The sequence below is a fragment of the Pseudochaenichthys georgianus genome, chromosome 17 (assembly GCF_902827115.2).
Source record: "Pseudochaenichthys georgianus chromosome 17, fPseGeo1.2, whole genome shotgun sequence".
In the NCBI taxonomy this organism is placed as follows: Eukaryota; Metazoa; Chordata; class Actinopteri; order Perciformes; family Channichthyidae; genus Pseudochaenichthys; species Pseudochaenichthys georgianus.
Window position 1 is genome coordinate 16,125,223 of NC_047519.1, and position 23,375 is coordinate 16,148,597.

At 38.9% G+C, this 23,375-nt stretch overlaps 1 protein-coding gene across 4 annotated transcripts in view; it reads left to right on the forward strand.

The window, feature by feature from the left end:
* The window catches only part of ctnnd2b (catenin (cadherin-associated protein), delta 2b), a 218,098-nt gene that overhangs the window by 109,662 nt on the left and 85,061 nt on the right, over positions 1 to 23,375 (forward strand). For all 4 annotated transcript variants that reach the window (XM_034104424.2, XM_034104425.2, XM_034104426.2 and 1 more), the window contains 2 exons: positions 15,455 to 15,489; positions 21,913 to 22,026. In XM_034104424.2, the coding sequence (XP_033960315.1) occupies positions 15,455 to 15,489; positions 21,913 to 22,026 (149 nt within the window). The remainder of the gene's footprint in view (positions 1 to 15,454; positions 15,490 to 21,912; positions 22,027 to 23,375) is intronic.

Here is a 23,375-nt window from a genome sequence, read left to right on the forward strand (position 1 = left end):
CATAGGTCATTTTGAGGATTGGTCCAAACGACCAGTAGGCTACAATCGTTTTCCTGTTGAGGACAGCCTCAAAAGCAAGATATATTTTGAAAACTGTTTGGTTAGATCTAATGACATTACAACTCTAAGGGGAGTAACCTTTTGATTTTTGCTTCTTAACAAAAGTCAGAGGTCAGGTTAGGCTACAGTAGCTTTGTAAATGAGTATCTTGTTGTAGGACTCCCAACATGCAAGACTATCTGGAATAAGCCATGGGTTGTAGAATTTCCAGCCATCTAATTACACCATCCTGCCATGCATAATGCACTACACGGCCCTTCTCTGGGTAGCATGTTCAACAGTCTCCTGAGGCTGTTGACATTTTCACCCCTTGAATTCTCTCCTCTCTTGAGATATGAGATACAGTCGAGTTAGATATTACCCGCACAAAGCAGCAACAGTTGGCTATTGTTCCGACATAATATGCAATTAGGTAAAATGCAGGTGACCGGGCGAGATAAAGTGCAGTTACAGTGCACACCGGGGTCCTCCATCTTCCAGGCTCAGACTGTAATTAAAGGTCCACAATGGCCGTTCTGGGATGTGCCTGAGCCTTTTCATATAGCTGGCTGAGGGACTGTCTGAATGTTACCAATGTGGCACAAAATAAATACTGGAGTCCCATTTTAATACTATCAGCATCCCTTGGCTCTGTGTTATGTTTCCTCTGCAGCGTGCGTTTATCTGTATTCTCTCAGGATCTACGATGCAAAAATCTTCCAGTCTGTGTTGTAACTCTCAATGGTCTTGCATTTAGCTTAGATGCTGTTAACGGCCCTCCTTATATATCATATGCACCATATGGACTAATTTCTACAAGCCGGTCTTAAATCAACACTAAGATAATGACCAAATGTCACATTTATAACTACTTGCTTCCTGTGCCGTAACAAGTTTTAATTGCTTTGTCTCATTCAAGAGCTTCTTGCATCAGCTGACCAGCAACATTAGAGTTATATATCTTCAATACAAAACACTGACTCCTCCTTAACTGACTCCATCACCAGCTACATCTAATTCTACCAACAAAATGTTCCATTCACTTCAGGTTATTCAGTCATCTCTGGGAAAAGACAGATACATGTAGACAGCACTACAAATCAGGAAAAGTTCACAGAGGAAATAATTCACAAACTACTCAGACACAATAATAAAGCAGGTTTGTTTAACTAACACCATTTTTTGTTGCATAGTATAAAATCAATACATTTAGAAAAGTACATCACTTTACTTTAATGCAGCCTTTAAAGCCAAGACAAGGCACAGTATGCAGTAGTGTAATATCTACAGACAACCCAGTCTCACGGCATTTCGTGTTATAGTCACGACATTTAATCTATTGATTCGTGTTCACCAACACGATTTTCCCCTTTTTTTCGTGTCACACAGAACGATTTTAAAAGCAATGTATTTCTATTGGTAGTATGTTTCGTGCCGACACCACGTCTTTTAGTCCGGTCGGGTCTTGGAAGACTGGAAGCTGTGTGGTTCATAAAAACATTTTCTTAATCAATATCAAGCCACGATTATTGTTTTTATTTTAAATTCTATAATGTTGGACTTTTTTTGCCAGCCGCGAGGAAAATAAATGATTCTCAGAGCCTCAGAATACTGAAATCTGTATTCTTTTGTAAATAACACACTGTTATTTACTCAACAATAATACACAATTATCCTTCTTTTTATTTATTTAATTCTATAATATCGGGCTTTTTTGCCGTCCGTCAAGAACTGAATTTCAAAATAAAGTCACCGGAAACAGACGTAGGCGATACACACCCACTGAACTGATTACCCAAGATCCTCAGCTATGGTTGAAGCTCAGTGATTGGATGTTTTAGCCGCAATGCACGTTGGGATATGATGTTTATGCGATATGAAATCCGAATTTCTTTAAAAAAAAAAGAAAATAATACTTTATTCCGAGTGTACTTGTTTTTCTCTTGGAAAGTCATCACATAACAGCATTGTAATACACGGTTCGGCTGCATTCAATATTACACATCTGCCTTAGTTCTTTATTTATAGAGCCCTGATTAGAAGACTTCTAGACAAATTCAAAGAACTGCGGCCGAAACTGAATATGTGACGTGGATCATAAATATATCAGCAATTAAACAACATCTTAAATTTCTCTTCACACAATACGTCTCCTTGCAGTATCAATAATAATTCGGGTGACTTTTATATTTGATCCAATTGGTAGATAGGCTATATTTACACCATAACGGTGCACAGCTGATAGACAGGGACTTGTAGTTTTTAAAGATATTACTGATTTTCTTTGAATTAAAGAATGTAAATACTGAGTTGAGAGAATAGTCAGGGGTTTTGGGTGATCTCGGCATCATCATGATGTGCTGCATTCAAGGCAGCACCAAAATCGTGTTGGTGAACACGAATCAATAGATTAAATGTTGTGACTATAACACGAAATGCCGTAAGACTGGGTTGCTACTGAAGAGGATATATAGTCTTGTATATCTTTATCGATATAACATTGATATGTTGCCAGCCCTTTCTCTAAATGCCTATACAGTTCCAGTTGACTGACAAACGAATGGCTGCAACACCCACTAAACTCTTAATACAGGATCAATGCATGAAACGGCTCTCTGCAGAAAAATGGCTTCTTTTGTAAACCTGCACTCGTGTGCTAGTAAATACAGAAGCCCCTGACCTAGTTAAGGTCATATTTGTTCAGGTTTGACATCTACCCTTGTATAAACAGAATATTGTGGATATTACCATAGCAACAGAGTTTACACAACAGATGTTTTTTTCTATCTCAGGATTCCTGCTCAGCTTTTTAGCTATCATATTATTCATGTTTCTCATAAACAGGATTTTAGCTCATCTGGGTTATTGCAAATGTAACGTGGCATATAGCTTCCATGCGGAACTTCACACATTTAACACGGAAGCTAAATAATAGGTAGCTTGATGTTTGGTAATCCAGAAGGTAATGGATTGGGAGACACACTTTGAAGGTAAAATGTGCTGTTGATGCTTCAGGGTGTTCAAATATAACATGTTATCAACTTAAAAACATACACTATTACAAAAAGAGTAATAATTGGATGCTTATTGCTGCTGCGTTTGCTCAAAATGCTTCTGGGACTTTCGCTAAGCATCTTTTAGGGACCAGCTTGTGAACATATTGAAGGGCTTAGCACCTAAAGTCCCATTTATATCTTTGGGGATTTTTGGACTTTGTCATGTAAGCAAACATTCGCTAAGCAACTCAAATATTATCAGCTTGTAATAGACTTCTGCCTCCAGTACTGTCCATATTAAACCTTGATAAATCAGCAATCATTAATAAATAAATGTTCCTGTTTGGTAAAACAGCTACTACAGAACACAACATATGCATTTGTTATGATTCTTAATTGTTGTGTATTTATGCAGGTTTTCCTTGAATGTATAAGTTTGCTTTTATATAAATCATCACATCAGCATCACAATAAGCCAATTTTATACCTCACTTGGTGTGACTAATGCATTTTAGTTTCACAGTGATGAAAGAGGAGGCATAACTCCTAAAAGTTGTGCATATTTGTGTGCAAGGAAAACTCAACTGGCAGTGATTGATGATCAAAGTATAGTGAAATAAAATCAAAACATTTAAATGAGGCTTTTTTTAATCATCCATCATGACTGTTCTTTGAATGGTAGAAAACACATTGAAGTGACACATCTTAATGCTACTTTGGAGTTTATTTATATGACTATACAGTATGCTTTCAAAAGTGCAGTGTCAGTAGTTGTGATGAGAATGTGAATTAAATAGATGTGAATAAGTCAACTAAAGGTAACTGTGAAGATTGAAAGAGAACATGTATAAAACAAAATCTGACTGATTTAGTAATCTTTTGCATATCAATTCTTTAAAATGCGCCTGAGTAAATTAACAATCACACTTTGGCTTTAGTTTGTGAGTCAAGCAATGGCAGCTTTTTTGTTTGAGGGTTTTACATACCTAAAATGATTATTGCTTTCCTTTCTTTGTATTGTGTTTCTTTATGGGTGGCTCTATTATCTAACAGCTATGTCTACAAGAGGGCTGGCCATTGTGGTCAGAAAAGATAACAGATAATATGCAGGGCTTGGAAATAGATGGATTATATTGACTGAGTTGAGAATGTGTTTATTGGGTGGATAAAATGACAGGATTTCCAATGCTATCTCTGGCATCCCCTCTTTCAAGCCCCCCTCTGCAGAGCTCCCTCTCTGTGTCATATTCTGACTCCGCTCTTCAGTGGTTCCCCGTCTCTTTCTCTCGACCATTATCCCTCGCTCTTTGTATTATATTCCACTTTTTCATTTTCTCTGTCCCTATTGTTTTCCAACTCTCTGTCTGTGTGTCATATTCTTTCCATTACCCTGTAGCCGAGAGACCAGTTGGTTGGATAAGGTTGTCGGAGAGTGGCAGTTTCATTTGATGTTTTTCTCTAGGAATAGCATCAAATAGCTTTAATGTGCTCTTCAAAGCAGCTGAAAATATCGGGTCAGAATGTACAACAGGAGTTGATCATTATTTTAAATTACAGAGCATTACGCTTCACATGTGTTCTTTCATCCACATAACAGCTTCATCAAGTGGTGCTTTTGACTAAACTTGGCATAACTGGGCTCAAGTATTACAAAAGATTGCTTTCACTTAACTTACTTTTTACCTGATTGAAAATTGAGCTCAAGTTTGACTCTTTTCTTGACATTAATTTTCCCATTTGGGGTATACATTTTTATTGTAGACCTAACATAGAAGAGTCCAATATGTCATTCAGTCTAATGGATCCGATTTCTAGTAAAGTAGTGTCAGGTTTTTATTTTAGACACCTCTGCTTGGTGGAGCTCCAGAAACATTGGCAGTCTAAAGAAACTCTTTATTTTCTTATTATGATTATAGGCTTTTAAGTTATTACCCCATTTCTGGTGGATTAACATTAGGTGAGCCATTACAGGTTACAATAATAGATATTTAGCGACCATGCCAAGACCACTTCCTCTGAAGACTTTATGTACAAATGTTTTTTTCCACACCCGAGTAGGACTTATTTTTGATCAAATCTGCCTAAACAAATCCAACCAACCAGAATACGATTCAACTAGAATAAAAAAACAACACCTAAAACACTGTCTGTGGACATTTTGAGATTATGCAGTATTGTTGATACATTTTATGGGGAAACAACATTGATCTTACCCTGGGATTATGTTAAACAGCATTATCTAACCTGTTTGGATTGTGTGTACACCACAAGCAGCATGTGCAATATACATGTTATTACATGCACTAACAGCTTTTTTAATTAATTAATGACATATCAATCCCTGTGTTGCTGCTCCTCAGCCACAGGTCATACTTAATATTTGACCCTTTTACCCATTCAAACACAAAAAACAGTGTTGATCCCTGTGCCACCTGAGGCTGTTGTCTATAAACACAAACCTATCCAAGTTTACACTCGCACGCACATGCACACAGCATTATATCATTAGCGGTGATGAAGTGCCAATGCCATGGCGTGACCCGCAGCAGGCGAGTTGATCACGCTGTCAATTAGTTCTCTCTCGTCGACTAATTATACTGTCACATCCCATTGATGCGCCAGGGAGATTCGACTGGAAAGAGCTCTCGGTATTTCCTGGGCCAAGAGGTCAATGAGCTGTTTCGGATACTGAGGTCTGATTGGTGGCCAGGAGGAATAGGGCTGCTTATTTGGGCACAGAGGGCTGGTGAAGCTCAGGTGGTCATCCAAATCTGCACTTTGGAGAACATCAATATATCCGTCCTATAAACAGAAAACCCATCAAACTATTGTGAGGGATGGCAAATTGGTGACTCAGTCAGTACAGGAAGATGGGTCAGTGTATGTTTTGGTCATTGGATTTTCTTTTCACAAAATCAATTAAAAAACGGGATGATTTTCATGTTCTACTTCTCAAAACAAAAAATAAAATCACTAGAAAACAGAAACAAAACAACTACAGTTTTTTCATATTCTGCTACCGGAAGTTACCTTACAAAATAAGAACGCAGATGAGTGTATCTACGGGATCTACGGTCCATTTGTTTTTCTTTATTAAACAAATAAACGGAAGAGCGTCTGCGAGGCGTTTTTGCTTTTTACCTTACTAAATGGTCAAATGGTCCTTTGAGCGACGGGCGAGGCGAAACTCATGGAAGTGATTTCAAAACAAAAGCACTCGTTTGCTTGGAATGGTGATAATATTATAAACAAGGGGAATTTAGCGATCACAACGAAAACGGCCAAGACACACATTGAGCCCAGAACATGGATGTTATTAAGGGCTGTACATATAATAAACCTATGTCAGAAAATGGACAACATTGTTAGGAGATTTAAACTATACAGCGATTCTGCACTGCGGTCACTCAGCCGTCTCTCGCGTTTGTCTTTTCAAATCAGCTGCTCTTCATTTTTCTTGCTATATTTGACGAGTGATACACATTTGTTTTACCTCAAGTTCTTAGGAAAACTGACACTGTTGGACTCGGTACTAGTTTGACTTCTACCAGAAATAAAATGAAGTACTTTTACTGAGTAATCCTCTGTCAAAGTCGCCTCCATAGTAGGCTCCATAATGCATGTTCTTCTGCACGCTATCTTTGATGAGTGATAACAAATAAAATGTTACCATTAGTTCTTAATGAAATTGATACTGTTTGACTTTGTATTAGTAAGCCTACTACTACAAATACATTGAAGTACTTTTACCGCGTATTCTTTGAGAAATACTCTGTGAAATTCCCCTGCTGTGAACAACATCAAGCCACTTCTGCTAAATTTGATGAGGGAATTCTTTTTTGTTGCCATTAGTTCTTCGTGAGATTGATCCTGTTGGACTCAGTACTAGTGAAACTACCCCCACAAGTACTATGAAGTACTTACTGTGTACTTTTCCATTAATCCTCTGTCAATGTCCCCTCATGAGAACAAGAATGCATGTTTTTCTTTTAATGAGCATTAAAAACATATTTCTTCCTGAGACTGATATTGTTGGACAGAGTATTTTAAGAGGATATGGTATAAATGATGTCAGCAATACTTCCAGTCAGTACTCCCGGCAGCAGCATTTTACACCTGGGAAAGTCTTTAGAGTCTGGCCTGGATAGCTGGTCACAAATATCCTTCAGCAAAGTGACACACTATGTCACATGGTTGGCCTCTTATGATGCTGCTGTCTTTTAATATATGATTATTTCTCAGCCGCTAGTTCGTTCCTCGCCGATTTTTCAGTCTCAATATCCTCATCCTTCCATCAGTCCCAGTCAACGCCTCCAGCACACTTCCAGTGTCTGACTCCATATGATATTGTCCTGATGCTGTAAGGGTGATGCCCCAATGCCCCATGGTTATGCCCCATGATCACAAAATGACCCCTCTAGAGTCTGAGTGCCAAGGACCTCATGTCTGTCATTAATGTTACATCACCCATTATAACAATTTGCTTTCCTTCTTTCTCTTCTTTTTTCTCTTCAATTTGCTTTCCTTTTTTCTTAACTGAATAGCCCTGTCTTTAAGTATAATACAATGTAAAGTCCTTTTCCTGCACAATTTTAAGGCTTCAAAACAGGCATTTCTACTGTATGTGTTTGGAGAAATTACACAATAAATGGCCCAGAATTGTACTTTAGAAACTCTGAATCTTGTGGTGCTTGAAGAAATACACACTGGCTAAGCCGGCCAGGTTATATATATATTGAAAACATCTGCTCTATATCATTCTACAATTTGGGGTACATTTCACATCAACAAAACAGTACAAAAACAGTGTTCTTTCTCAATAGAACAATCAGTGGTTCAAGTTAGTATATTCCTCAGTGTAACTAGTTGCAAAGCTTAAACATTTTTTTATTTAATTATTTTTAAGGGAAAGGATGTTTTCACTACTCAGTTTGTCAACTATGTTACGGACAAACTTGATGTCATTACAATCATTTGATTAAGTCCTGCACTTCAAATGAAATCCAATTTGAAAGGCTCTTGAGTCTATTCTACCATACAATGATCTTTAGAAGTTTAAAAAATAATTGTGTTAAAGTTTTTGTTTTCCATGTGATATCTTCAGCACTGTCATTAAGGATAGGGATATTTGTTATCATAAAACTACCATACAGGTCATTTTGATAGTTTTAAGAGATGTCATGTAAAACTCCAACCTGTGTAGATGTACATTATACTACAAGGATATCAGAAGCACTATTTTAGATATTTTACATTTGAAAAAATGAGGTGCAACATAGTTGACAATGAAAGTCAAACATTTGACGCAAATAATATAGTTGACTGGACACATTGACATTATTAACCATCAGCACTATGTTTATTTCAAGACAGAAGTGCAAAATGCAATTGATAATGATGTGTAATGAGTCTGACATCTACATGTCATACAAATTGTCAACTAGGTTACCTGTCAACTAAGTTTTCCTGTTTTCTGGGCTCAAAGTGTGTCTTGGCCGTTTTCATTGTGATCGCTAAATTCCCCTTGTTTATAATAATCACCGTTCCTTCAACAGGATACTGTAGTGATTCAAAGTGTGATTTTACCATACGAGTGCTTTTGTTTTGAAATCACTTCCGTGAGTTTTGTCTGCGTAAGGTAACTTCCGGTAGCAGAATATGAAAAAACTGTAGTTTTTTTGTTTCTGTTTTCTAGTGATTTAATTTTTTGTTTTGAGAAGTAGAAAATAAAAATCATCCCGTTTTTTAAGTTTAGTAAATCCCTTTTTGACCAATTTTGGTTTTTCAATTTTAAAACGAAAATTAAATATCCAGTGGTTTTTTATTTTTGAATATCCATTTGTGAAAAGGAAATCCAATGACCAAAATATACACTGACCAAGATATTCCAACACTTTAATACCAAGCGAAATATCTCAATACCTGGGGCATTCATGGTCCCTAGTCAATCAATCAATCAATCAATGTTTATTTAGCCCAATATCACAAATGTTACATTTGTCTCAGTGGACTTCACAGTTTGTACAGAATATCAGTATATATATAGACATTTTTATTCATTGGGATAAACCCCTTGAGATGCACCATCTCGTTTTCAAGGGGGTATGACAATATGACACCCTCTGTCCTTAGACCCTCACATCGTACAAGGAAAAACTTCCAGAGAAAACCCACAGTTTAAAGGGGAAAATGGGAGAAACCTCAGGGAGAGCAACAGAGGAGGGATCCCTCTCCCAGGACGGACAGACGTGCAATAGATGCCGTGTGTGAATCGAAGAGATAATACATTTTACAGCATAGATAGACCAAATGTTTGGAAAGGCCAAATGTTTGGAAATGCATGTGTCTATAATAAGAAGATGAATCCACGAGGATGTCAGCAATCTTGTGGGAGCCATCAGGGAAGTAGTATGGTGAGAGTCAGGCAGGACCGCAGAGACTGGTTCAGCCACGACTCAAAGTCCAGGACTCAGATCCAGTACTCAGGATAGATAGAGGATCCAGGACACACGACCACAGCAACAGGATTAGCCTCGACTCAGGATCCCGGCGTAGATATGGACACAAAAAAGAGATTTGGGGGAAACTGGGTTAATCGGAACATGAGAGTACACAGGTACAAACAGACAGAAAGACGGAGTAAGGTGCCCCCCTCAACAGTCCAAGCCTATAGCAGCTAAACTAACGTGTCTACATACATGCACTCCCTTAGGATAGGTTGAGGGAAAATGGTAGCAAGTAAGAAGCAGAGGTGGAGAGGCATGCGCAGGGAGAAAGGTCCCCACTGGAACCTTAATTGGAATTGGTCAGAGGTGAGGAGTAGGTCTGTGACTACGTTCCACACTCCCCGGCCGGGATAGGCCTCTCTGCAACCTGTTACCCTCTAATAAACCTCGAGAGGTCATAGAGGGGAAAGGTTTTGGATAAAGTTTTAAATATAAGATCTAAGTTTTTAGGATTTAAGTGAAAGAGTAAGAACTAGTGGATGAGCCCCTGACATTTCCTGTTCCGAGACACCATTCGATTGACATTTGGGTTTCCACCAGCACCATCATAAAGTCAACATTTAAATGTTTCCTATACTTTGGTTTGCAAAACATATCGACTAATTTATTACATTTATATCAGCGTGAGCCATAGTCTACTAGCCTACTTTAACTGTCCTGCCAATTAGCACATCTCAGCAAGATGCTTAACTAAGAGGTTGATTGTGATAAACATTATACCTGCTTAACATCAGCATGTTAACATGTTTTAGCATTCTGACGTTTAGCTCAAGGCACCATTCAAACACAAATAATGGCCCTTGTTTCTTGACAACTTTATTAATCAGGTAATTGCTGTGGTACTAGTAGATAGTAACATGCTAGTAAGTTTACAAAGCTGAATGGTAGACACAAATGTGGTTGTCTGTTTTTTTCTCCCCAGTGAACGCTCCTTGATTGTGATGCATGATGATGAAGGATTGTTTTTCTATAGTGTAGTTTAGTTTAGCCTATTGTCTTCTCAGATTTTGCGTTATATATTCTCATTTATTTTCTTCTCTTTCGCCTTCCCCGTGTCTTATCTAGTTTTGTCTGGTCTGTTTTGATCTCCCCGATGATGCGGGCACATTAATGCCCCCCCCCCCCCCCCCCACCTCCAGCTCAGACAGAAATCTGAAACTCTCCAGACTGTTTTATATTCTAGCTCCAGCCCCTGTTGGTAAGCACTTGATGATAACACGCCTTGGCCTCTTTCCTCACAGTTCCCAATGAGGTTTCTGTATGTGAGCAGTCCACTTGCATTTAGTTTTACTCACATCACACCCTGGGCATTGGTAAATAACAAAAACACGCTTTACTCGAGCATTTTCAAGATGAAACATTTTGACATAGGAAAAATAGTGCGAGGACCAGTCTGTCCTGGGCTTTAGGAAAACATTGACTCAGCCTCTGTCATCAGTACTGGCTGTCTGAACCCAGACGAGTGATAATAATCCTCATCACCCTGCTCCATTCTAGGTGTGTGTCAGATATAAACAAACTCTATCCTCCTAGACGTGCGGGTACAGTCTCACTCTGCTCCCTTATGTTGTGTGATGCATTTTCCTCCTCTGTGTGTGCACGTGTGGGGGTTTATTGTATAATAACGCCTGATGAATGAGGAGTCTGCTTTGCTGACAGAGGGTCCCATTAACACGTAGCGCTTGGCTCCCCCTTCGCAATCCGTCACACACCACATACACACAGAGAATGGAGGTAATCAATGGGATGATTTAATAGCTTCTGTTCTGTGTCCACAGGGAGTGAATAGGATTCACCCCTAGATTTATCTGTGGATGCTTTTGGTTACAGATTTGGAGGATTTCACACCAACTTTTTATTTGGAATCAAGTAGCAATTTTGACAAGAGAACCTTTTGTGACATGATATTAATTGGTCAATATTTTCTTATCACCAGTGATTTGGCCCCTTAAAATTTGTTTTTGAACTTTAAGGAATTGTATTTTGGAAAAGCATGTAAGCTTTCCTGCAAAGAGATGAGCAGTTTGACACCACTGTCATGTGTATGGTAAATAGATGAATGGAAACAGCCTGTAAGCAAACAAAAATATAAATTAGCTAGCTTGGCTTTGTCCAAAGTAAAAGAAAACAACGTGCAGGTTTCACATTTCTGTTGTGTATGTGTTAAACAAAAAACACATCATGTTTAAATAAGTGAGCTTTAGAGTTGCTGCTAGTTGGCAGTGTGTACTTTTTTCTTAAACATAAGCATAAGCATATATTGTCGCATATAGACAATAAAGTGATTTCTCATCTAACTCTTGTAAGAAGGCCTTTTTTCCATAATGTCAAACTATTCCTATGAAGAATTGCTCTATCTTTCACTTTGGGGATGGACAAAATAGATTTTCTTTTAACCTGTAGATGGAAGGATATTTATCACACATAATCAATTTATATAGCTATTATATTAACAAAGGTTAATTGCTCATCCAGCGGTGTATGTGGATATGGAATGCTCAAATTTGATGCATTGCTTCCTAGTAAAGGTCAAAACAAGTGCTCATCAGAGAAGCACTAAAAACAACTTAGTGGTGATTCTTTAAGGAATATTAAAATAATATGATTATGTAATGGTTGGGGCTTTAATATAGGCATGTAAAGTAGTGATACTTACTTGTGGGCGATCAGTTATCTGTACAGCATTGTGCATAGATAGAGTTTGATGGTTAACCTTGTGGATGACAATAGGCCATCTAACTCACAGACAGCATGTTTTATTTATAGCGTTCACTGTAATTTACCAGTGTTAGTGAGATGGATTTATAGTCCATATAAGTAAGACTTGACAGGGTTTACTGACTGGCCAATCAAGCTGTTTTTTTACAACCGTGCAATTGTCTGACGAATGAGCTGAAAGACAAATGACAACTTCTCGTCTGTACACAGGGTGAAGGGTAAACCCTGCTGCCCAATAATCAATATGGATGTGGGTCTGTAGAACACTGACGAACAATTAACAACTCACGGTTACACGTTGGGAGCTTCCTCTTCGATTCACTTTAGAATATTGGCTGTGAGAAGCTTCTGTTCCACATTGTAGATTTGTAAGTTGACATCTACTCTACTCTGTATTCTCGCCTCATTTTATTTTCCTTAAATGAGAGCTAATGACTGTGAAACCCTGCTCAACTCTGCAGTGGTCATTAAAGGTCAGATCTCCAATATCTCCCACCCAAGCATCGCAGTGTATCAAAGAACAAGTGGAAAACGGCAGCATATGGCAGCAGTCCCAGGAGATAATTATGCACCGTAGCACAATCGATTCTACTTACAAAAAGTTGGCAGTATCTGTTACAGTTTGTTAATGAGTTTTTGAATCGTTGAATGTTATAGTTACCACAGAGTAGTTGCTTGCGCAATTTGGGGAACTCAATGGTTTTTTGATTCATGTTTCAGGTGCCTCAGTCAAAAGCACAGTTTAATTTGATGGCAAGACAGTAAAACAGGTACATTTCAAAGCAAATGGTCCACAATATAGAGCTTGGGGATTAGCATTTTGTCGAGCTGGCTGCAGACAATAGGTAGAGGTAGAAAGGAACAAGGAAGGCAAGAATCAGATGGTAAACAATGATGTAATCAAACAGCAGTTATAAATGGTAAATATTTGAGTACCTGAGATATCTGCCTTGCCTTTTATGGCAAATGTACCACACCACTGTACATTAAGAATGCATTGTTTAAAATTGAACAAAGTGGTGTATGACTGTCGAAGTAAAGGTAAACTGCCAATTGCTGTAATGCCCCTTTCACACCAACGCGGTTCCCGTTCTAGCTCCCTGCTAGAGCTTTTCTGGTTCGGAACCGGTTTTTATTTTTAGCCCCCATTTTGTTCACACTGCCCAGAGCCCGACTGGTGCTGCCGCTGCTGCGTCATGACGTCACTGTTTACGTCGTTGATTTTCTCCCCAACGGCGTTACGTCGCTCACTACAACAACAACAATGGGGGACGATGATCGTGTTGCTTTTAATCATACGAAGCCAGATTAAATTAAATAACAACTTCTCCAGCCTTATACTTTTCTGTGCTGTGGTTAATTATTTATTAATGTGTTTCAGCGGCATTTACCGACCGCTGCAGTGCTGCTCTTCCACCAGAGTTTCTTCTCCCGTTAGCTCCGGGTTAGCTCACACGGCAGCGGCCGCTGTAAAGTATTCACTGTCTGACTGTCACACAAGCAGCTGATACATATCCCCAATTCCCCATAAGTGAATTTGGATTCAGGAGCTAAAAAAACCGGTGCTTTTCAGGCTCTAGCTCCAAACCGGCCCTGGAACCGCGTTGGTGTGAAAGCCCCATAAGGGGAGTTGTGTGACTTTCTGTCAGTATAGTAATATATGGTTACTATGGGTTGTAATGTTTAAAAAAATTGTAGGAATACATTTTTGCAATCAGTGTTTTTTTCTGAAATAATAAATCAGTTATGTGCACTGTTTCCACAAACAGGAAAAGTATTACACATTGTTATTTCGAATAATTATTTCTCCAACTTCTTAAACCCTGTTTTTAGCAGTGGTTCCCAAAAGTGGGGGGCGCAGAGGCATGACAGGGGGGGCGCGAGAGACCAGGAGGAAAAATGGTTATTACAACAACAAAAAAAGATAAAAAAAAAAATTATTGATTCGAAAATAATATGACACAGTACAGTACTATTACGTCTGGGTCTCTGTGTTTCATTAAAGCTTGGCTCTGTGTGTGTGAAAGGAGCCATTTTGTGTGTGTGCGCGAGCGAGAGAGAGCGCACCGGTACCGGAGATCGTTGTTGTTAGCTTCTGGTGCTAGCGAGCTACGCTAACGGATATCAGGAGTTTTTTCAACAACAAAGTGGAGGAGAGTTCTCTCCTGTCAGACTGAGAGACTCAGTGAGCTAAAGGACTCTCTCAGTATTATCTCAGTGGGTCTCAAACGTTTTGGTCACCATTAATGTAAACAATTATTTCTGAGGCACACGTTTATATGATCATTATAGATATAAAAAGAGAATAAATGAAAAACAGGTATGAAATACTATATGACAGTAAAAAAATAATAAAGTTTAAAAGGGTGATTTGTAAAAGATCCATAAAGAAAAAGTAAATCTGTTTACAGTTGTGTTTCATATGGGTGTTGAGAGAGGTATCCATAGATCTCTTCATGTTGCTCTCAAAGTGCACCAGATTGATGCTTTTAACTTCAATATTTAAAAATAAATCTTCCCGGGGAGCTTGCCCCCGGACCCCCCTATGTGAGGTCCACACACAACCTATAAAAATAGCACTTTACCCCTGCTTACACCTATATGCCATGAGCTGATATCGAGCCTTCATTGTAACAGTTGGGGGTACGTTGTGTGTGCGTGGAGATTGTTGCAGTAGAAAATTCCACTTTAGCAACCGGTACATTAATGGGAAACCCTAAATGTTTGAGCACCCTCTATGAAACGTCAAGCTACCCCACAGCACCCCCAAAATAAATCTCTGGCGCAGCCACTGAGCCTGACTTGTGTTGGGGGGGCCCGACTTTTTTTTTTCTCCAAAGGGGGAGCCTGACAGAAAAAGTTTGGGAACCACTCTGTTAGAGGGTATCCTTTTGTATTTCTTGAAAAAAAAATGTTCATCCTTCAGTTTACAGTAAAAAATGAAAAACTGCAAATGGCTATAGTATATACGTTTTTCACCACATGATATACAATGATATAATACTCAAATCAATGTTTGCCATGGTATTCCTGTTATTTTATAATACTATAAAGCATGGGGGAAACTGATTTAGGCAGTTTCAAATGCTGTTGCACTGTAAAATTGTCCTGCAAGTGCATCAACAAACAAGCGTGGAATGTCATTTTTGCTCATATTTCTAACCATGTTTGCTTTCTTTTGTTTGTCTCTTGCAGCTCAGCAGATGAGAAATTTCGCTGGAACAACCAAGGTAATTTCCTCTCAAATCCAACATATTGTCTGGTCCTCTATTGTTTGCAATACAGCACTGCTCACGCTGAACATTGCTGACTGAGCGTTATTATATTGCTGGCCATTGTAAAAGTTCCCCAGTATGCACTAACAACATATTGATGCAATTTCTGTATGAGAACTATGGTGGCTGCCTGCACAACACATCCTCACTCAGGTCGGCCTATGTTGACGTTATGTCAAGTCCCCTGTGTCGGCTTTTTCCAACGCAAGGGGGGGAACCTTAGCGTCCATTTTCAACGCAAGGGGGGGGGCCTTAGCGTCCATTTTCAGCTTTCCGGGATGTCCATATTAGGGATGTGCATCTCCATCACTGAGGCCGATGCGATGCGCATCTCGATACGTTGCCACGATACGATACATTAACGATACATTTGAAACACCAGGCGATGCGATACGATACGATTCACCCCTGTTGCGATACAGTTCGATACGATTTGATTCAACATTGTGCGATTCGGTGCGATACGATTCAACATTATGCAAAAATAATGATACTTCAATATGGTACGACAGAGGATTTTTGTTTTATTCCTTATATGCAGCAAATCATACATTAACAAAAAAGAGCTTTACATATTTGGTACTGCACATCCCATCATGCCGTTTATTTTTTAGCCAGAGTAGGCTACAGTACAATTGTATAACACCTCACAGTTAAACAATGTAAGGATGCATTGCTCATGATTAACAATGTGCAAATAACAGCTACCATAGTGCAATGCCCATACAGCTGCCAGCCTGATGTGCTTAACACTCATAGGCTAACTCACCAGTGAGCAGAAAGCAGTGGGTTCTATAACAATAAAGAATATAAATAACCTTTCACAAACAGGTATTTCATAACTGCTTACAGTAAGGAAGACATTTAAATTGTTATTGGCCTTCACAGGCTGCTGTAAACTAAACACCACTCTCTCTGACAGAACACCTCACTGAGTGATTTAACTCATAGTCTAACTTTCAGGTTTCTCTTTTCAGCCGCAGACCCCATGTCGCCTATTTATGTGCGTCGCTAAGTTCCTCGTACTACGTGTGTACTTTAAAGCGGCTCGGCATCGTTAACAATTTGCGATCGATTTTTCAAGTTGACCGTCTGTAGTATATAGTGCCGCGCACATATACCATCAGGACGTTACTGATGGGGTGCGGCTGCGGAGTGATACTGTGTGTATGCAAGCCCGCATCTAGGACGGATCTATGTATCATGGCTGTAGACCTGTTAAGTAATAAAGATACCTCATACAAAGGTCTACGGATACCTTATTACTCTCCATGACCTGCGGTCAGCTATATAGCATAAAGGATTATTACACCGTCTTTCTTGAACAATCCGAAGTGTTGCCAAACGTTTGATTTGTAGGTATTTTTCGGTGCGCTGTGTTTCTCTTTCTCCTCAACTTCCGTGTGTGTTGATAACTGAGACTCTCGGCCTCCGTAGTGGCGAAGCAAATATCAAAGATCGTCTCTGCTGAGCGTTGACAAGATGAGGGGATTTTATATGAATGAATCGTTTTTTTACCGATGCAAAGACGCTACGCAATCGATGCATCGCGAGTTCAACCCGGTTCAACCCAAACTGTAGCCGATGTGCACTCTTTCAACCGGTGCACTCGCATCTTGAACGTTTATGCCGGTGCACCGATGCGAATCGGTGAATCTTAACATCTCTAGTCCATATGCTTCGATGGACGCTCATGGAAGCACGGCATTCGTTTGTGTCGGCTGCCCTTAAAGGCAATGTGAGCGTCCATTCTCATTGGATAACGGAGAATTGTACACCCGGAAGTAAGTATTCCCCTTACTGTTGATTGATTTTACAGTGATATCTGCACTACTCATCGACTAAAAAACACCAGATTATCCTTGTTAATTACACAACATTGATTGGTTTAAATTGTGTGCAATGCTTTTGTATTTTTCCCCTTCGATTCGGAGAAACAAATATTTTTTCGGAGTAAAGGATGGCAGAAGACACTACACTACCCAGAATCCCCAGCTATCGTTTGGACTACACCATGTGCTCTGTTTGACAAACCCAGTGATAGTCCTCAAGCTCTGTGATTGGAGAGTGTGCTCCGAGGGTTACCGAGCCTCGAACAGCACTTGAAATGGGATGGAACCACGGCAGACTGTCCAAAACTGGATTTGAACGGGTCCACCGCGTCCCCCCCTCTCCCACCCGTCCCCAGAATTACACATGCTGGCTATTCTGTTTCGCAACATGTTCTCTATCGATGGCACGTCTCTACTGGGAGTTGTAGTTTTAAAAGACGTTTTCGTATTTCCCATAATAAGAAGTTGCCAGTATTAAACTGTGTACATCCCTGGAGGTTTAGGGGACAGGAAACACTCACATTTAAAACATATAATTAATAAATGGGTGAAAATTGCCGGCATTAATATATATACACACATGCCAGATAAGGTCAGAAGAGCTTTATTTAACAGCTGGTCTTATGTTTGTGACCCCTGTGATAACATTACATTACATTACATTAATTGATAAGCCTGAAACATGCACTTGTCAAGGTTCAGAGGCACATTTTGCAAATATGGCAGTAGCCATCGATCAGCTTAAGATAAGATATACTTTATTGATCCCAAGTTGGAACATTTGTGTTACATCAGCATGTGTAACAGTTAAATATGCAGTGGTGTTTATTTGTAAATCATTTAGTATAATCACACAAATTCTGTGTTTTATATTCAACAATTCTGTGTTCTTTATTTATTGATTGTTCAATACCTGACAAGGCCGGAGATGAAATATCTACATACATCTTATAAGAGTATAATACATTATGTATAATATCAGTTAAAATAAGTGCTTCAACATAGTTAACATTGCTGGAGGTATGCACAAATATTGATAGATGTCTTGTAATGCACTATTGAGGAACCTGCGACCCAAGTTTTTCATTCAGTGCAGAACTACACCACAGTTGTGTAGGCCTATATGATATGTCAATAAACCTTAGAAAATCTTGAAATCTTGAAAGGGATGTGCAAAATAGTCATTATATACAGTCTTTAATTAACTATTAGTAGAGAATAACGAGTAATGAATATACTTTATAGGGATCCTATTAATATCTAATAATAAAAATAATGAAATGTAATAACATGCTTTAACCACTAGGTGTCCCTTTATATCAGCTGTGCACCTTTATGGTGTAAATACAGCCTATCTACGAATTGGATCAAATATAAAAGTCAGCCGAATTAGTGTTGATACTGCAAGGAGACGTATTGTGTGAAAATAAATGTAAGATGTTGTTTAATGGCTGATATATTTATGATCCACGTCACGTTTTCAGTTCCTCATGTTTGTCTAGAGGTCTTCTCATCAGGGCTCTATAAATACAGAACTACGGCAGATATGTAATATTTAATTCAGCCGAACCGTGTATTACAATGCCGGTATGTGATGACTTTCAAAGAGAAAAGCAAGCACACTCGGAATAAAGTATTATTTTATTTTTTTTAAATGTTTTCGGTCTGTTTCCGGTATTTGTTAATGACGATGTGCTCTGAGATGTGAGACTGGAATTGCACAGGGGAAAATAACGTAGGCTATCTTTAGATGCGGATTTTGTTAAACTAATATGTTTGCGCTATGGACCAACACTATACATTGACGGGGAAGGGGGTAGCAATAAAGATAACACCATTAAACAGTTACACAACATAACAGAAATAATATCGATAGCAGCGTCCCTAGCAACCACCTTGGTAACAATGAAAACGTTATGGACGCAATTTCCTGAAGTAATCTTCATAATAACTAGCAAACTAAAGATCATGTACATCCACTGCACACATAATCTGAAATAACAACTCATATTTTTCGCATCAAATGACATCAAAACGCATTTTAATGGCCAAACTAACTTTAAAATAGGCATTTTACACCGAGAATAAAACGAAGTTCGGCCATGTTTTTTTTTTCTGCAGGGAGAAATTTGAAGTGAAGTCAAACAGAGCACATGGTGTAGTCCAAACGATAGCTGGGGATTCTGGGTAGTGTAGTGTCTTCTGCCATCCTTTACTCCGAAAAAATATTTGTTTCTCCGAATCGAAGGGGAAAAATACAAAAGCATTGCACACAATTTAAACCAATCAATGTTGTGTAATTAACAAGGATAATCTGGTGTTTTTTAGTTGATGAGTAGTGCAGATATCACTGTAAAATCAATCGACAGTAAGGGGAATACTTACTTCCGGGTGTACAATTCTCCGTTATCCAATGAGAATGGACGCTCACATTGCCTTTAAGGGCAGCCGACACAAACGAATGCCGTGCTTCCATGAGCGTCCATAGAAGCATATGGACATCCCGGAAAGCTGAAAATGGACGCTAAGGCCCCCCCCCTTGCGTTGGAAAAAGCCGACACAGGGGACTTGACATAACGTCAACATAGGCCGACCTGGGAGTGAGGATGTGTTGGCCTGCAATGAAAGCCAAATAAAAAAAATGTGCTCTAACAAAAATAAATAAACCCTCCTGTCTCTCAAATTCCCTCACCTCATCCGACAGCTGAGGAAAGGTGAAACAGCATTTGCAAATATTCATAGTATTTCGTTTAAACTGTTTGGAGAGCCATATGAGAAGTGTTTTTCACACAAGAGAAAACAAGAATCAATGAGTGTGAGGCTTTTCAGGTGATTTGCAAATCAAATGAAGACACCTCTCGGGGCCTGACATCTTCTTTGACAGCATTTTAGTTGAAAAGAACCGCCCATACATGACACTAAGGTCTCTCTCTCTTCCTCTTTGTCAGTCATGTTGGGATGTATAGGGTGTTGAGGCTAGATTGATTGTCTGAGTGCAAGGTTGGTGACCTCTGCCAACAAAGAGGTGACTAAAGATTCTTGGTCAAAATGTTTCAAACTGAAGGCTTTCAGTGCTGCTGTGGGTTTCATCCATCTGCTGCACCTAAGCCTGACCACCAGGAATCAGAGAGACTAAATTGACTCTGCCACGAAAAACCTCCTGAATTTCAATCAGACTTTTTGATCTTGTCATCGCGATTCATTAAAAACCCATCACCTCTGGATCAAGCAGGTTTAAAAATGACTTTTGACTCGTGGGCGTGAGGGTGAGAGTAAATCCAGCCCAACGATGCAGACAGCATTGGAAATGTTTCACCAGCATCATCAACATCATCAGTCTGCAGTTCCGACAGTCGAAGTCAATAAAATCAGCCTCCTAAATCCACTCAACAGTCCTCTACTATTACCATCTCTGTCTCCCAAAAAGAGATTAACCCTTCTCCTCAGACTAATTTGTGAGTTGTATCCTTCGTGGCAGGCCTCTCTAACTGGAAGACCCTGAGCATCAAACGGCCTGGGATCTAAGTACAAGTCTTTGCCCCATAGACCCAGATCCCACAAGACTTGTTGCTGGATTATCAGTCAAGTTTTTTCGCTTCACCCAAGGTCCATCCTTACGCATTACTCATGTGATGAGACAAGAGTGAGGCCACTTTTTAGGTTGCTTATCAGCCTGAAAAAGAATTAATTTCCATGCTGCATCTCAAGTTGGTGTAAAAGGATTTTCAACAGTGTAGGGAGGGAAATATGTCCGGTAGACTCCCTATAGGTATTTATTTGCTTTTTAGTTACTTGTAAAAGTATAAAAATGATCTTATATGAATCAGAGGTTTTAAGTGTGGTATAATAACCTTAAGAATTAACTCAAAAACGTTAAGTCTTTGAACCTTGGGCTGTCTTGCTTGGTATTCAATTATTGTCATGAAGTCTTGGATTGCTTGAAACACTTTATATTGGTTTTCTCAATTTACGTTACGCATCTCAGAATTAAATCGAAATTTCAGTGGTGCTTCTGATATTCTGGGACAGATTTTTATTTATTGAAAAAAAGCAACTTGATTTTTATGGGGAATTTTGTCCTGAAGGCCCAAAGTAGCTACCTGTTCATGAATGAATAGAGACTGGATTTCATGACCAAATGTTTCAGAATTGTTGTTAATTCTGAGCCTCTTTTAGCTAACTTATATTATAGTGTAAAACAAACAAACATGTCCATTGTAATTTACTTTTTAAATTAAGTAAAAGGTGTTATTATTGGATTTTTTTTATTTACAGAATGCTGTTATGGACAGTTAGCAGAGTTAGCTCCCACACATTCTTTTAGACGTTATTACCTTTTGGTGACCCTGCACCTGAAAATATCATGCTGCATTATTTGCTCGTGTTTCACGTGTTAACAACTCCCATTTTGCATGATCCCATATTGGATAAATCGAGCCATGAGTCTAGCTTAAGTCTCATGACTCTGCACTCTGAAGGTTGTAATATAAGGTGTCTTTGTTTTAACTTTTGTTCCTTTTACCATTTTCTGTGTGTGCACATGTAGATGGACACAAGGATATCGAGGAGGAGCTGACGACAGGCTTGGAGCTGGTGGACTCCTGCATCCGATCGCTCCAGGAATCAGGCATATTGGACTCGCAGGACACTATTGGAGACAGTAAGGCCAATAATATGATTACGAAGGTTTTCTTCAAGGGATAATGAAAAAAGTAGTTTTCTTTACTTCTTGACAGTTGAGACAAATGGCTTAAAAGAGAATAGGTAAAATGCAATCAGAGACCTGCAGGGTTAGGTATTCTGCAGAGATGTATGCTCCACGTTTGTGCTGATGAACCTGTTGAATGTGTGTGAATTCACTTGAAAATGCTGTACACAAAGGAAGCATGCACCAAAACATTAGTGAGCAATAAAGCATTAAAGCGTCTTTTAAGACCTTCATTGAATAAATGGAAAATATAAGACAATTAGGCCCTTTTTTAAATTTAATCAAGCCACATTATTTCAACTAAGTACTTGCTCCAATTCACACATGCTAACCAAAGGCTGAAAGAGTGGTTGTCTTTCATTGGATTTCATCACATTTTCCAAAAGTGCTACATGAATTATTTAATGATTTTAAGTGCAAGTACAGTATAGTGGATAAAGCGGTTATCAACATGCTCTATGCTTGTTGTCTTTTAGTGTGTCCAGTTTATTTTCATCTTATCTTGGATTTTATATTGATTGAAAATAATTGTTCAGTTTGTTGGTCTGTTTACCTCTAGTAAATGTTTACAATCATGCTAGTTAGTCCAGTTAATACTAAATGTAATTACAATGTTTTAGTACATTTTATATTACTATGCTCCACAATATCTTTCCCATGTTATGGTTACCAGATATGTAGTATTGAAAAGACCAAATGCAGCTTTCATAAGGCCACCAATACTGAACCAGTACTCAGCAATGCTAAAGCAACATTTTTAAGCTTGTATACCTGTATAATCACCTAAATCTGACTTTAAGCCACTTTGGGGTACACAAAAAGCTCTAAACACAACAAGTACATGTTATCATCTTAAAAACACATATGGCAAACGTGTTAGAAAGAAATTGTCGATTTACAAATCCAGCAGTATTAGCATTCATTGCCGCCATAATTCTTCAAACCAAATGATGAACAGACCAGTATTTACTCTTGCTGTGTTTAGTCTCCACCAACATCTAACGGAAATAATAGGTATCTTTAGGTTGAGTTAACTAATACAGTTTATAGCCTTAGAACCACAACAAAAAACTGAAAGACAACACAGTTCTCATTCATAACACTCCGGTCGATGTCTCACTATGGGATGCGCCTCATCGCGGAGCAAACAGAAGCATCAATCTCATTACGCCAATCCTGATTGGCTGGTGATCTTGACGTCAACGTCAGGGGAAATCACCCCCTATAAGTAGCCTGCGCCACGACGCATGCGTCATTCAAACACCTCTTCTCGCTTCAGAGCACATCTCTAATGGTAGCCG